This window comes from Mustela erminea, chromosome 10 (assembly GCF_009829155.1).
Source record: "Mustela erminea isolate mMusErm1 chromosome 10, mMusErm1.Pri, whole genome shotgun sequence".
In the NCBI taxonomy this organism is placed as follows: Eukaryota; Metazoa; Chordata; class Mammalia; order Carnivora; family Mustelidae; genus Mustela; species Mustela erminea.
In genome coordinates, this window is record NC_045623.1 from 23884419 (window position 1) to 23900651 (window position 16233).

The 16233-nt window shown below is 37.4% G+C and overlaps 1 protein-coding gene across 2 annotated transcripts in view; it reads left to right on the forward strand.

Annotated features, from left to right (window-relative positions):
* The window catches only part of DPH5 (diphthamide biosynthesis 5), a 35708-nt gene extending 19834 nt beyond the window's left edge, over positions 1–15874 (forward strand). Inside the window, exons 5-8 of one of the 2 annotated variants that reach the window (XM_032301992.1) lie at positions 7993–8113; positions 11341–11380; positions 13365–13468; positions 15522–15874. In XM_032301992.1, coding sequence (XP_032157883.1) covers positions 7993–8113; positions 11341–11380; positions 13365–13468; positions 15522–15730 — 474 coding nt within the window. In that variant the 3' untranslated portion in view covers positions 15731–15874. The remainder of the gene's footprint in view (positions 1–7992; positions 8114–11340; positions 11381–13364; positions 13469–15521) is intronic. The other variant, XM_032301993.1, reaches the window with a different exon arrangement.
* The last annotated feature ends 359 nt before the right edge of the window (positions 15875–16233 follow it).

Sequence of the window (16233 nt, forward strand, 5' to 3'; positions counted from 1 at the left end):
ATTCACATACACTGATAGATGTTAGAGAGTTGGCTTCACTGTTGTAGTTGGGTGGTCAAGAGAGGTCTCACTAAGGTGGTGTTATTTAAGATTAGATAAGAATCAAGAAAAAACTAGCATATTCTAGTCACATGGAATGGTTTATGCAAAGACTCTAAAGATGGAAATGACCTTGGCTCCTCCAAGGAACCAGAAAAAGGCTTGTAAGAGGCTAGTAGGCAGGAAAAAAGCAATCTGAGGTCAGATGGATAGGTAGATAGGCTCTCTAATCCAATGTCAAGCATTTGAATTTTATTCTTAACTGAATTGATCATGTAGAAAAGTATGATTAGGTTTAATTTACTTCCAGACACTGAAGTCTCTCCTTTTGTCTTATGAAGAATTAGTAGTTCTATCACAGATATTAAGTACATGTATGTTAAGTGAAAGAAACATGACCCAGGAGACCATAGGTTATAGGACTTTGTTTATATGAAATGTCCAGAGAAAGCAAATTTATGAGGACAGTGATTAGTTGTTGGCTGGGGCTGGAGGTGAGAACAGATATTACTTATTAATTGGAAATAAGGGATCTGATTGGAGTGATAAAAATTTTCTAAAACTATGTGTGGTAGTGGTTGCACAATTTGGTAAATGTACTAAATATCATTGGATGTGCACTTAAAATGGGTGAATGTTGAGGTATGTAAATTATATCAATAAAGTGGTTTAAAAAATGAATTACAAGAGATTTGCTCAATGAACAATAAGGGAAATGCATTCCCAGCAGAGAGAAATGTTCAGTTAAAGAAGAGAGTCATGGGAGCACTTTGGGGAATCTGTGAAGTATTACAGAAACACACACACACACCCCCGACACACACACACACACACACACACACACACACACACACACCCAGAGAATACATACATATGTACCACAGACCCTTGGCTCCCTAGAGATTAGTTAACGCAAGATTGCAAATATATATGTTGGATAAAAACTGACTATATAAATTGGATAGAAATGGCAAAGGAAAAGTAATAATGGGAAAGGTTTCGAGTTTAACTGCAAATTAAAAGGTCTAGGTTTTGCTCAGGCAAAAAAAAAAAAAAAAAAATTGGGGGGGCTCTTGATTTTGCTCAAGCAGTTAACTAAGGATTCTTCTAACTTTTCTGGATCTGGATAGTCAGGTTTCCTAACTGTAAGATAGTGAGATGGGGATGGGGAGGAATGCCAGACAAGATCAGTGGTTTTCATAGTGTACCACTGTCTACGAAGATGCTTCAGCAGTTCTGCAGAAAATGAAGTACTTGTGACCAAATAGCAAAAAATAAATCCCCAGGAGCCCAATCTTTATCTTTACCCCTATTGATGTTCTGTTTAAGAATTGATTTGGAAAAAAGATCTGGCACTAAGAAGTATGAAGAATACTAAACTGCATAAACTTTAATGTCCTCTAGATTTAGAAACCAAAAGCTGGGCTGTTTTCTAACTTGAGGCAAAAGACCTTGACCAAGATACATTAGATACTCAAATTTTCATTAAGTATATCTTTGGATTTTTTACAATTTAAATATTAGTTTTAAACACGTGTAATTTAAAATCATGTTTTTTGAAATTCCTAAATAACAGATATTTCTAACACTTGTGTAATTTGTATTTTGAGGATTTCTCTAGTCAAAAAAAATCCATCTCTTTGTGAAGAGCCAGGCAAGTTGGTTGTATTTAGGCATTCCCAATAATGAAAAATTGGGGGTTTTTGTCAGTATACAAAAGGCGAGAACAAAGTTCTTTTCTCAAATTCTTCAAATTAAGCATTTAGCACCCTAATCATGTAGAATCAGAATTGTTTTCCCATTATTTCCTCTTTAGAAGAATTGTTTCAAAAAGTAACTTTGTTTTCCTTGATAATGAGTGTCATATATACTCATAGAAAATTGGGAAAATGCAATAAGTATAAAGACGTACATGCAAGCATCTATAGTCCTACTACCTGGAAGTAACCAAAGTTAGTTCCTAGTTTGGTATGTTAATTTTTAGTCTTCAACTCTTACCAGTATACATTGGCCTAAAGGTGACAAGCTTAATAAAGCAGAAATGACAAATTCTAGCATATTTTCATTGTGCAGTATTTATCATTTCTTGTTATCATTTGTGTGATAGAACAGATTCTTTTTATAAAATGTGGTGACTAAAAATATGGAGACTAAAATGTGGTCACTAAAATTGTGTTTGAGACGTTTTAAAGAATAGATAAATGATACAGTTCAGGGAAACCAGGTAGCAATGATTTCTTCATTAAAAACTGCATTATCAGTTGCAGCTGACTTCAGGGAAAGGTTGTATAATTTTCTCATTATGAAATGCTTCCACTTTCTCTGTTGCGTGAGTGACCTTAATTATTGCCATATGTTCTTCTGTTTATATAATACATTTTTACTTTGGGAAAAATGTATATTACTTTTAAAAAGCAACAACTCATTTCCTTCCTTTTTTTCATAATACAACACTCACTGTGATAAACAGCATTGTTTTGGCCTTGTAGTAGTTCTTGCTGGTAGTTTTCAAAAGCATTGACTTGATTTCATTGTCCAGGAACTGATGTAGAAATGATAAAGTCTAACCTAGTCCAGAGAACATTAAACTAGGTAATGAGGAGATACACGCTCTACATTGCAAAATAACCTTAGAAGAACTCATCTAAGTAAGCTCCCTGTTCTTAGTCACCTCGGAAATATTTTGACCACCTGCTGAATCATGGGCATATTAAAAATGTTTTTTCTTTCCATTTCCACTCTGTTTTGTTTTTTGTTTTTTTAGATTTTATTCATTTGAGAGAGAATGTGTGTGCATGAGTGGGGAAGGGGCTTAGGGGGAGGGGGAAGCTGACTGGCTGCTGAGCAGGGAGGCTGCTCTGCTAAGCAGGGCCCAATCCCAGGACCCTGAGATCATGACCTGAGCCAAGGTCAGATGCTTAACCAGTGGAGCCACCAGAAGCCCCTCAACTATCATTACCATCATTCTCTTCCACTTAATAGTTTTCTTTTTAAAATCACAGATGTGATTGTACCATTCTTCTACTCCCGCAATTCTTCTCCTGTGCACAGTATTCAGTTACTTTCTATGTTAATGTGTCGGGCATACTAACTTCTTGGTTTACTTGTCTTCCTATCTTCCATTGTACCCACCCCACCCCAAGTGGATTCATCTTTAGAATTACATGCTTTAAATGAAAATTCTTTCATTTAATTCATGTGTGAATTCTCTCATATGTGATAATATAAATTTTGTGGCTCTTTTATCTTCAGCTTTATCTGTGTACATACTACGTGGCCATGTGCATAATCTTTCTAAACGTCAGTAAAATCATTGTTACATCAGTGTTAAGAAAAATGCATGTGCAAATTACAAAAAAAAAACTCCAAGACCAATATTTTGTATAGGAAACCAGTAACTCTTGAACATGTGGTTTTGTGGTATGTTTTTTGACAACTCTGCTGGGTCAGCTTTCCTTTACTTCACAGATTTAACTGATCTGATTTAGGATTTATGTTTATATGTAAAAGGTAACATGTAAGGCTTCACAGAGTTCTTATTAGCAAGTTAAATTTTCTAACTTTCCTGTACATAAAGGTTTTTTTTTTTTCAAGATTTTATTTATTTATTTGACAGAGATCACAAGTTGGCAGAGAGGCAGGCAGAGAGGCAGGCAGAGAGAGAGGGGGAAGCAGGCTCCCTGCCGAGCAGAGACCCCCGATGTGGGGCTCGATCCCAGGACCCTGAGATCATGACCTGAGCTGAAGGCAGAGGCTTAACCCACTGAGCCACCCAGGTGTCCCAGAAGATTTTTTTTTTTAAGATTGATTTTATATTAGAGAATGCACAAGTGGTGGAGAGGAGCAGAGGAACAGGGAGAGAATCCTCAAGCAGACTTCCTACTGAGCACAGAGTCTGAAGCAAGGCTCAATCCCAGGACCCTGAGATCATGACCTGAGCCAAAACCAAGAGTTGGATGTTTAACCAACTGAGCCACCCAGGTGTCCCAAGATGTTTTTTAACTTAAAAATTGTAAATTATTTTGGGGCGCCTGGGTGGCTCAGTGGGTTAAGCCGCTGCCTTTGGCTCAGGTCATGATCTCAGGGTCCTGGGATCGAGTCCCGCATCGGGCTCTCTGCTCAGCAGGGAGCCTGCTTCCCTCTCTCTCTCTCTCTCTCTGCCTGCCTCTCCATCTACTTGAGATTTCTCTCTGTCAAATAAATAAATAAAATCTTTAAAAAAAAAAAAATAAAAAAAAAATTGTAAATTATTTTTATTTGAATATAAATGACGAAAGCATTAAAACCTAAGTATAAAATGAATTTTATAAAACTTCTCTGCTTTTGAAAGGAAGTATTGTGGCAGTGAGATAAATTAGAAGATTATTAAGGTCAGGCAATGAGAACTCAAGCTATAAAATAGAGGTAAAAGAAATGAAGTCAGTTCTAGGTAAGTTATAAAGCTGGAATTGACAGGAATTGTCACATAGTAAGCTGTCAGGAATTAGATACTTGCTAAAAACGAGTCAGGCAATGGCTATTTCTAGATAATTGCTCAATGCCATGCTAAATATTGCCTAAGGGTTCCCACCTCTGGTAGGTTGTTCATACCATCTTGCTCTTTCCCCATGATTAACTTCCCCCATCTTATTCACCCTTAAGTTCGAGCTTATATCCAGTCTTTAGAAGTCATCTTCAGGTGCTTTCCAAGTAGGAGTAATGCTCAACTCTTTTAGTACAGTCTATATCTCATTTTTTATGATTATTATTTACTACCTAATATTTGTCTTCTCACTTTAGCGATTGCCTTATCTCTAATTAAATGGGTCATTTTGAGTTTTTATCTTCAATAGATGAAAACATAATCCAATATCAAGTTAGATAAACTACTTTCTTTATAACTTCAGATTAAAACCAAAAAAAGACCCTGTGTTTATCTACTGTTCTTAAAAAGCAGCTCTTTTTGTGGTCTCTAAATTTATATTTGCATCAGTAATGTTTTGGGGGAAAATGATCAGAGCACAAAGGCTGATATTTATGAGACAGTGCCAAGACTTCTGCAGCCTCATTCTCATCACTGTATGATTTTACTTCAGTTTCTTTTATGGTTTACTGGTAAGTCCTTGGATTGTGAAACACAAAGGACTGATCTTTCTGTTCTTTGAGGGACTGACATCTTAAATGGTGAAACCGTTTGCATAATGTTTCAGAATTCATTGAAGAAGTTTGCAGCACAGCTATGAGAATGGTTACAGTCTATAAATCAGGGTCCTAGAAAGCAGTGCTTATGTGAGGCTTTCTTTAATCCCCAAATTAGACAGTTCCAAGCAGCTTTTCCACTGCATGCTGCAGCTAGTGTTTATATGTGACTAACATCCCAATTCTCTCTTAAACCTTCTATCCCTTTCTCTCTGAATGAGGAATTTGCCTTCATGAGTATATTTCTATGGCATTTAAAATATTGGAGATCTGGGGCGCCTGGGTGGCTCAGTGGTTTAAGCCGCTGCCTTCGGCTCAGGTCATGATCTCAGGGTCCTGGGATCGGGTCCCGCATCGGGCTCTCTGCTCAGCAGGGAGCCTGCTTCCCTCTCTCTCTCTCTGCCTGCCTCTCCATCTACTTGTAATTTCTCTCTGTCAAATAAATAAATAAAATCTTTAAAAAAAAAAAAAAAAAAAAAAAAAAAAAAAAAAAAATAAAATATTGGAGATCTATTTAAAGGGTTTATATATGGTTGCATATAATATTTTCTTTAACCTCAGTAGTTTTCTTTTTTCCAGAGTAATAATAATATTTCAAAGTCTAATCAGAGATGCCAAAAGTCCTTTTTAGAATGTAAACAGTTGAACTTGTCAGAATCAAATCATACAACAACAATAAACATCAACAACAACTATGTCATTTCAAATATTTGGTAATATTTTTGAGTTCACTCCGGTAAGGAGAGCAGTTGGATTATGGCAAGACACAACATTTTAGAAAATTTTCATATCATCATTATGAATATCATGGTTATTATATTATCAAATGCCTAATGTTTATTGTTTTTACTGTGTGCAATGTATTAGGTACTCTACACACTTTATGTCATTTAATCCTTTTTTAAAAAGCACATTATTAGGTTTATACTTACACACATTTCACAGGGGAGTGTCTCTTGGAAGTCAGTAAGGTTCCTTGTCAGTGATCACCGGGCTGGTAAGAACCAGAGCCATGACTCCAGGCTTTTGCCTGCTCTGTGAGGAATAAGCAAGACTACATTCTCCACGAAGGCCAGAGCTTTGATTTGCTTCTCACTTTTATACCTATGCACAGCATAATGCCTGGCACATAGTGGAGGATCTGTAATAAATATTTTTAGATAAATTTGCCTCTCGTAGAACAGTAATAATAGTGGAACCCTCCAGTAAGACTAGGTCTAGTCCTTGTAGCTTGGGTGAATGTATTCCAGGAATCCCACATTGGAACACATTGGAACTCATCAGTTGGATGCATTTTTCACAGAGAAACATTATATGTGGCAAGAAGATTCAAGACTTGACATTCTTGCAGTTACATGGGTCTTTCCACACTGGTCTGAGAATTCGACTGCCACTGAATGGCATGGATTCCATAGACTTTTTAGACAGTTTTCAAGTGGACTTTGGGAATAAAGCTCATTGGTAGGTAAGTTGGAAGTTGTGGCTGTGTAAGGGACATGATGAGCTTTCTCTTGGGAACTCAAAGTCACCATTAAGAGTATTGATTACAGTTTGTAGGACCTCGGTGTACAAAAAATGAGAAAAGTTGAGCTTTTCTAGGAATGAAAAATGGAGGACCCTGAATGCCCCAGCTTTCTTGTTTCCTTTCTTTCTGCCTTCCCCTAACCTCTTACAACAGCTTCTTAAAATGGTTTGAGAAGCCTTAGGATGATAATCCCTTCCTCAGGCTTAGAAAAGTTCAGTGATGTCCTGCAGTCACACAGCTATTCCAATCACAGTTTGTGGCAGAGGACTAGATTTGATTTCCCATACCTAGTGCTTTCCAGCTCAGTTATAAATTCTTACAAGCACTGTTTAAATTGGGTAATTAAATCTTTATGTAACAGCTTCAGTGGCATATTACTTCTGAAAAATTTTTCCATGTTCACAACCTCAGGTGTAGGAAAGACATTGTGTTTTTACTGTTCCTGTTTTGTAGATTGAGACTTAGAGCCATGTCACACAGCCAACAAGTTGCAGAACCAGGATGCAAGACTGAATTTTCTTAGCATAGGATTTGGAGTTGCACTTACTTAAGTGAATTGTGCAGCCAGACTGGAAGCCAGCTGGAACCAAGCAAGCCTCTTGGTTGTGGGATGGTCAAGTGGGATGGGTGGGCCACTTGGGAAAGGGACAAAGGCCCCTTTCATTGAGCTTTCTATGGAGGAAACAAATAGTGGGTAAAGTAAGGGGGTAGATTTTGAGAACTAGCTGCAATGAGTATCCAATGTGTGAATTTTACTGAGCTGGCAAGGTGGAAAGGAGAACTTCTCAGTCCTGGGTTTGAGTCTTTTCCATTATTCACTAGCTGTGCAACCCTAGACAAATCAGCTTGATCTTTCTGAGCCTTGGTGATCTCATCTGTAAAGTGAGCATAATAATCAATAGTAATAATCACCTCACTAGTGAACCCAGCTCTGGCTGCTCAGAAGTCTTTGTTTATTTCCTTCTGTGTTCCTTCTGTGTCAATATTTTTAGCAGCCACATGGCTGAATCATAAAGTGGTTACAAACATTGCTATACTGAATGGAGAAACACTGGAAGCACTACTGGAAGGGCACCAGAGAGACAGATACCACCTGCCAGAGACAGAAGAGAACATTTATTACCTTTGTGACAGATTTGATCCCCAGCCCATCTCAAGTCTGGTTCTCTCACTTTTTGTTTTGGTGGTTATCTTTGAAATAGTAAGTAGTGAATTGTTCCATCATTAATTCATGCTTTTATCTTTTCTAGTTGTACAGGTTTGGAGAGACGGTTTCTATTGTTTTTTGGACAGATACTTGGAGACCAGAAAGCTTCTTTGACAAAGTAAAGAAGAACAGACAAAACGGCATGCACACATTGTGCTTACTAGGTAAGGGTTCAGGAGTTCCCTTAAAGTCACAATATGGAGTTGTCATTTTCTCATTTTGTTCTGCCACTGACTAGCTGGAGCTAAGAAAGGACCCAGCCTAGCCACTCTGCACACTACAACTTGTTCATACTCTCTGGGAGATAATGCATTTTCTGCTCCAGACACCACATGGCTATTCCTGCATGCATGTGTACCATACTTCACGCTCCTCTCCTCTGATGCCCTAATGGACCCTCTCTAGCATTCTGTATCTTACCCATTTATCCATCAGGACCCTGTTGTCAGTTGACTGCAGTTCAACAGACCTATAGTAAGCATTTATTCTTACCAAGTGCCATTCTGTATCTTCCTAGAGATGTTCTTTGAATACTCTAGTATTGATGCTATCAGAATTACAGATGTAAAAGAGACTCTGGAGATCTGAAGCCCATTTTATAGATGTAGTTGAGGCCCAGAGATATTAAATTGTCTTCCCACTGTGTTACCCTGTTTTATTGGTGGCAGAATTGGTAAAATCAAGATAGCCTGTCATTCATAGTTGTTTACTGTATCTTGCTGTACTTTATGTCCTTTGGAGAGTTAGGTTTTTTTGGAACACTAAGGAAGTATTAGACATGGGTCCTGCCCTTAGGGTTGTGAAATCTTGTTGCTAAGTCCATGAAAGTTTAAAGAACAATTAAGTTCTGTTATATGGACAGGCAGGAAGGACAAACCAGAACTTTGGCTCTTGAATTCTCTTTCTAAGAGCTGCCCCTTTTCTCAGCTTTCCTGGGAAAAGACAAACAAGGTTAAACAATATATCTTCCTTGCTCCATGAACAAAAGCAGGAACAAGGTGTGAAGTATAAGATACCATGATTCCAGATCCTCAAACCATCGATCTCATCATTTAATCATCTGGAATTCTCATCATTTAAATTAGTATATATTATTGGATGCCTATTATGGCCCAGACCCTGTAGAGTTTAGTGAGAATATTACCATGTTAGGAAACTACAGGGAATTTAAATGTACTTGGAAAGACAAGATATGTATGATATAGTTAGAGATTAACAAAATATAGTAATAACTGTGTAGGTATTTCAGAGAACAAAGAGCTTTTGAGGGGAAGTTAACGTAGGTTTTATGAAGGAGTTAGGATGTATGCTACTTAAGGGGTAGCTTAAGATGGGCTTGTGGGTGGGTGGTAGTAGAGCCACATGAATAAATTTATTGAGGGGCCCCTGGGTGGCTCAGTGGGTTAAGCCGCTGCCTTCGGCTCAGGTCATGATCTCAGGGTCCTGGGATCGAGCCCCGCATCGGGCTCTCTGCTCAGCGGGGAGCCTGCTTCCTCCTCTCTCACTGCCTGCCTCTCTGCCTGCTTGTGATCTCTCTCTGTCAAATAGGTAAATAAAATCTTTAAAAAAAAAAAAATAATAATAAAAAAATAAATAAATTTATTGAGTATACCTTTATAGAGTGTCTGCTGGGTATTTTGCATTATTCTGGGTGCTTCTAAGATGAATAGGAGATGCTTACCTTCCAGCAAGTAGAAGTAGAAAGAATAATTGTGACCTGTGTGAATACAAGGGAAAAATATTAAGACTGGTCTGGCTTAAGATTAAATATTCAATAATGCAGTCTTTAAATGCAGTTCGATCAAAAAGCATTTGCCTATAAAAATTCTCCCCAACACTCTTTGTTTTGTTTTTTGTTTTTTGTTGTTTTGTTTTTTTGTTTTTTAGATTTTATTTACTTGTCAGCGAGATAGAGTACAGCAGGCAGAGAGGCAGACAGAGTCAGAGGGAGAAACAGGCTCCCTGCCGAGCAAGGAGCCTGATGTGGGACTCGATCCCAGGACGCTGGGATCATGACCTGAGCCGAAGGCAGACACTTAACGGACTGAGCCACCCAGGCATCCCCACTCTTCGTTTTTAAAACCAGGTTCCATAGAACATGTTACTTAAAAAGTTAAAATATTAAACTAAAAACTTTACTAACATTAAAACTAAAAACTTCACATTTCAGAACCTCAAGATGAATAATAAATGTGTTAAATTTCAAAAAATCAAAACAGATACCATGTAAAGGAAGTCTAAGGTTGACATGCACTGTTAATTGTACTGTAGGCCATTTTCAGTAACCAGTATGCATTTTTTTTCTTCTATGTGCTAGACAAGTGTAAGTATTAAATAATTAATTACATTTTGAACCTGAAAAGTACATTGACTTCTGGTGCCAAGAACATTTACGGATACTTCTAAGGGATTAACCTCTGCTGTATTTTCCTAGGAAGCTCTTTTAGTCTCCTTTATAAGAACAACTTTGATAGTCACTTAGGAAAGCTATAGAAGTCTATCAAAGAGGCCCTTCAGTTGCACCGTATTTATTTTTGCAAAAGCAAACTTTGGCTGAACCGTTTGTTTTTAGCATGTAGAACAGGAAGCAGCTGTTGCTCTTGCTGTTGTATACTGAGTTCCTGTGAGGATGTAGAGTGCTTGTGCTCTTTTACCTTCTACCAGATTGTTCGGCTGAGCATCAATGATTAACAAGTGTAAAGAATCAAATATTTGTGATACTTGCATTTCAAGCTTTAGGGGAGCAGAGATTATGTGTGTTCTGGCCCCTGTGGTGGCCCTGTCCCTGACAGTCAGTGCTTAGGAAAACCCTGCTGAAAGTATGAATGATATTAAAGTGCTTATTTATAAGTTATTAGTCCTGTCTTACCTGTTCACAGGAAAGCAAAGGTTTCTTTTCACAATGTCGTGAGAATTTTCTTCTGTTATGTTACATATATTAAAGCTTACATCCTATGCCTGAAAAATAGGTAAAGAATAGGAATATAACAAGACTTCTCAGTTGAGTCTCTGCAGTTACCAGCTAGTAGAAATGAACACAATGATTTTGATTAACTGTTAGGTAGTGCATATGCCAATATTTATCTAACTCTTTCCTGTGTCTTCTTTTCCAACAGGAAATTGGGTCCTTTCAGGATGGTCTGAGGGCCAACCTCATGTTTGTTTTCTAACTAATGATCCTTACACACCACAAGCTTCCATTCTTCTCTTCACTTTTTCCATAAAAAAGTGGCTAGATAACAAGTGGGAGGGAAGATTGTCATAAGCTCTCAAATGAGCATTTGGGAGACTTGAGAAGAATGTTTCCCAAAAATTTAGGTGACTCAGCTGAAGTTTACACATAGGGTTTTGGATAGTTAATTAAAAGAGAACTGTTTTTCACTTCCTACAGACATCAAAGTAAAGGAGCAATCTTTGGAAAATCTAATCAAGTAAGTTCTTATTCAGAGAATGTTTACATCTATATTTAATTCCTTGGACAATAAATTCTATTTCAACAACAGGAGTTCTAAGATTGTTGAAAATCAGCTTTCAGGGATACCTGGATGACTTAGTCGGTTAAATGTTTGCCTTTGGCTCAGTCAGTTAAAGCGTCTGCCTTCAGCTCAGCTCAAATAAATAAATAAAATCTTAAAAAAAAAAAAAAAACTTTCATTAACAGTTAAAAATTAAATACTTAATCTTATGAAATGAGAAAGCAGTGTGATAGGTTAGAAACAGCAGTAGACCTCACAGATTCAGTACTGAGAATGGTGGTTGGCACCTAATAAGCACTCGTATTTATGGAATGAATTAATGAGTTGGAAGTCAGAGACATGGATTTGAGTTCTGAGTCTGTCTGGTTATGTGCCCTTAGGCAAGTTACTTTGGTTTCCGAGCATATTTTTCTCATATGTATATAATGAGAATTATAATCCTTTTTTTGGCTTTAGGGGCAATGTACAATAATATAGTAGCTACTACCCACATTTGACTGATGAGCACTTGAAATATGGCTAATGTAACTGAGGAACTGAATTTATAATTTAGCTTATTTTTTTTTAAAGATTTTATTTATTTATTTGTCAGAAAGAGAGCACAAGCAGGGGGAGTAGCAGGCAGAGGGAGAAGCAAGCTCCCCACTGAGCAGGGAGCCCGATGCAGGACTCAATTCCAGGACCCTGGGATCATGACCTGAGCTGAAGGCAGATGCTTTAACTGACTAGGTCACCCAGGTATCCCTATAATTTAATTTTAATTAATAAAAATAATATTCAACATAGTTACTGGAAAAGTGTATTTAGAATAACTTCAATATGTAAATCTACTTTTATAACCATGAATTTTATGAAATTTATATGCAAGTTAGGTATTTCTTTTTTTTTTTTAAGATTTTATTTATTGATTTGACAGAATGAGATCACAAGTAGGCAGAGAGGCAGGCAGAGAGAGAGAGAGGAGGAAGCAGGCTCCCTGCCAAGCAGAGAGCCTGATGCGGAACTTGATCCCAGGACCTTGAGATCATGACCTGAGCCAAAGGCAGAGGCTTAACCCACTGAGCTACCCAGGTGCCCAGATTAGGTATTTCTAATGAAAATTTAATACTTGAATTATGTGCTATCAGTATGAAATAGCAGATGTCAAAAACTTAGTACAGAAACAATCTCTTTAATAATTCTTAGAGGAAAAAAATAATTTTTATAGGAGTAAATGTTGAAATAAATAATATTTTGGATATAGGGTAAAATAAAGTTAATTTTGCCTTTTTTTCACTTTTTTAAATATGGCTACTAGAAAATTTAAAATTATGTTTGTGGTCTGCATTATATTTCTCTTCAACAATGCTGACTTAGAGAATTGTTTTGAAAGTCAGTAAAATATATGAACTGTTTTGTAAGTTTACAAAAGCAGTATTTTTATTATGCTTATTGGACAGACATGGTAGGCTTTAAGCCGTCAGAAATAAACACATCCAACCCCTCAAGATTTTCAGATATTTATCACTTTAGTTTATTTTTCTTAGAGAAAGAAGTGAAAAGAGGAATATGTGGTTTAAACATGGTAGTAAAAGTGAACACCATAGAACCTGATAAAGCAAGGATCTAGAACAAAATGCCACTTAAACTATCTTTGCCTAGGGTATCACTTTAAATAAAAATAACTTTGATTTGAACATTTGTCATTAAGTTGTTGGACTTTTACTTCTGCCGACATTTCAGTGAGATCAGAGGACAGTAGAAGTAGAACAATGAAAAAAGCTTAAGCTTAAAAAATTATGGTATTCATACTTTAGTATGCTTAAAGTGAGTATTGTGCGTATGCTTTAGACAGAATATGGACTGCGGTACTTGACTCTACCTGGGGGGATAATTGCATTAGAAATGTATTATGTGATTTCATGGCTAAGAACAGTGGCATCTAGTTTTATACTTACAGAGGAAGGAAGATCTATGAACCTCCTCGGTATATGAGCGTAAACCAAGCAGCCCAGCAACTCTTGGAGATTGTTCAGAATCAGCGAATACGAGGAGAAGAACCAGGTACTCAAGGCCCTAAAAGGGTTCTTTTATTCCTCTACTGCTGCACTGAGATATGTACATGATATAACTTCACATACACACTCACGCCCCACCACCTCTGCTACTGAAGCAAAGGTCAGTGTGTTTGCACTGTGCTTTTTCTTGTCCTTTTTTTTTTTTTTTTAAGATATATTTATTTATTTATTTATTTGACAGAGAGAGAGAGATCACAAATAGGCAGAGAGGCAGGCAGAGAGGGCAGGTGGGAAGCAGGCTCCCTGCCAAGCAGAGAGCCTGATGCGGGACTTGATCCCAGGACCCTGAGATCATGACCTGAGCTTAAGGCAGAGGCTTAACCGACTGAGCCACCCAGGTGCCCCTTTCTTGTCATTTTTTAAATCAATTCTTACTTGTATTTCATAGGCTGAAAGGTGTACTGAAGGAAAAATAATGGAGTTCATCCTAGGAAAACTACTACCATTCCAGAAAGTGAGGATTTTTCAAAAATTAACTCTAAATCAGATTTTATGTGAATATGTTAATATACAAATATTTAGGTAAAATGCAGAACTCCCTTTTTAGCTTAAATCTATGTATGGTGAGATCTTTCCTACAAAAAAATGTACTTATTCTGCTTTTTCTCTTTAACAACACTGAGCCCAGGGATAGTTTTCTTCAGGATAAAAACAAGAGAATTTACCCTTACATTCTTAACACTTTGTCGCACATGTGTACTGTGGACTGGGGAGGACCATTGCACTCCTTAATTATCACAGGAGACTGCATGCATGCACTGGAGATGGAGATGCTACATCTGTTTCCCATACTGGACTGCGTGTGGTGTATAGTGAAGTGGTGGTCATCAGTACATCTTCATTGAGAGAGCATCATTATATGAGACTGTCATTATATGCTGTTTTGAGGTGCTGACTGCCTTTGAGTACCTGTCTTGATGGCATAAGATACATGAAGAGATTCTTGAGTGACTGTTGCTTACTGTTTTTTCATTAATAGGCCTTGTTAAAGTCATGAAACAAATAATTTGCAAGAGTTTTCCATATCCATAATTTTGTACACTTAAGCCTAAATTTGCATGCCTGCTTGCCCTTGTAGATATCATTTGCCCCATTTTGATCATATTCAGTTGGGACAACTTTCCCAAGTAAAGAAAAGGTCAGCACTTAAAAGTGAAGGTCAGGGGTGCCTGGGTGGCTCAGTGGGTTAAGCCTCTACCTTTGGCTCAGGTCATGATCTCAGGGTCCTGGGATCGAGCCCCACATTGGGCTCTTTTCTCAGCGGGAAGCCTGCCTCCCCCCTCTCTCTCTGCCTGCCTCTCTGCCTACTTGTGATCTCTCTCTCTCTCTCTCTCTCTCTGTGTCAAATGAATAAATAAAGTCTTAAAAAAAAAAAAAAAAGAAGTGAAGGTCAGCACTTAAAAGCATAAGTAATGTCATAATGCTTGTTATTTGTTCAGGGTTCCGTAGTTTACTAAATACTTAATGTCTGTTATCTTATCCCTTACAACCACTATTTAAGAAAAGTAGTATTCTGCTTTTTAAAAATGAAAAAACTATAAAGTTTGACATAGCTGATTAGGTGGCCAAGCAAAAAATCAAATCTGTGGATTTATCTCATAATCCCCTTGTTTTTCTTGTAATCCCCTTGTATATCTTGGTCAGTGTGAACATATCTCAAGCAACTTACTAAAAATATAGGCAAGTAGTAAACATTGTTCACTCAGAAGCTATTGAAAGACAAATGCTATGCAATTGTAAAAAATATGGATATACATAATTGTTTACTGAGTCCTAAAAACTTAAACTAGGGCAAGCCTTTGGAATTCTGAAAGAGTAGAGTTAGGAAATATCACTTTATATGTCAGGTAGTTTATATAATTTGGAAAGGCATTAGATAAATCAATAGATAATTGATCTGTAATGAGTGACTGAGGAGATTTAGGATATTTAGGGCTTTTTTAAGAAATGTACTTTTGGTACTAATGTTAGTTTAAGTGTTGGACAGGATAATGCATTTATTGAATTGAATGGCAGTATTTTTTTTCTTCTCTTAATAGCAGTCACTGAGAAGACACTCTGTGTTGGCTTAGCCAGGGTTGGAGCTGAAGACCAGAAAGTTGCAGCAGGCACTTTGCAGCAAATGTGTACTGTGGACTTGGGAGGACCATTGCACTCCTTAATTATCACAGGAGACAACATGCATCCACTGGAGATGGAGATGCTAAGTCTGTTTTCCATACCAGAAAATAGCTCAGAATCCTGTTGATGAACTTCATGAACATTTTCTATTGTTAATACTAATTTCATTCATATATGCATATATACATATTTGTATAATGAACAGTTCTTTTGGATTACCTAATAATTGTAAAGCAGATGACCAAGAAAAAAAGATACTGATTCAAAAATACTTGGTTTCTTGTGGCAATGATTTTTTTTTTCCCTATGACATCATTAGTTGTTGCTATTTTGGCAGTTTTTCAGTATGTAGACCCTGGAGCAGACCAAGCCTGAAAACTTGCAGAGACATTCCTAAACAGAGTTGTTTAAAAGCAGTTTTGGGGCACCTGGGTGGCTCAGTGGCTTAAAGCCTCTGCCTTCGGCTCAGGTCATGATCTCAGGGTCCTGGGATCGAGCCCCGCATCGGGTTCTCAGCTCAGCAGGGAGACTGCTTCCCCTTCTCTCTCTGTCTGCCTCTCTGCCTGCCTCTCTGCTTACTTGTGATCTCTGCCTGTCAAATAAATAAATAAAATCTTTAAAAAAAAATTT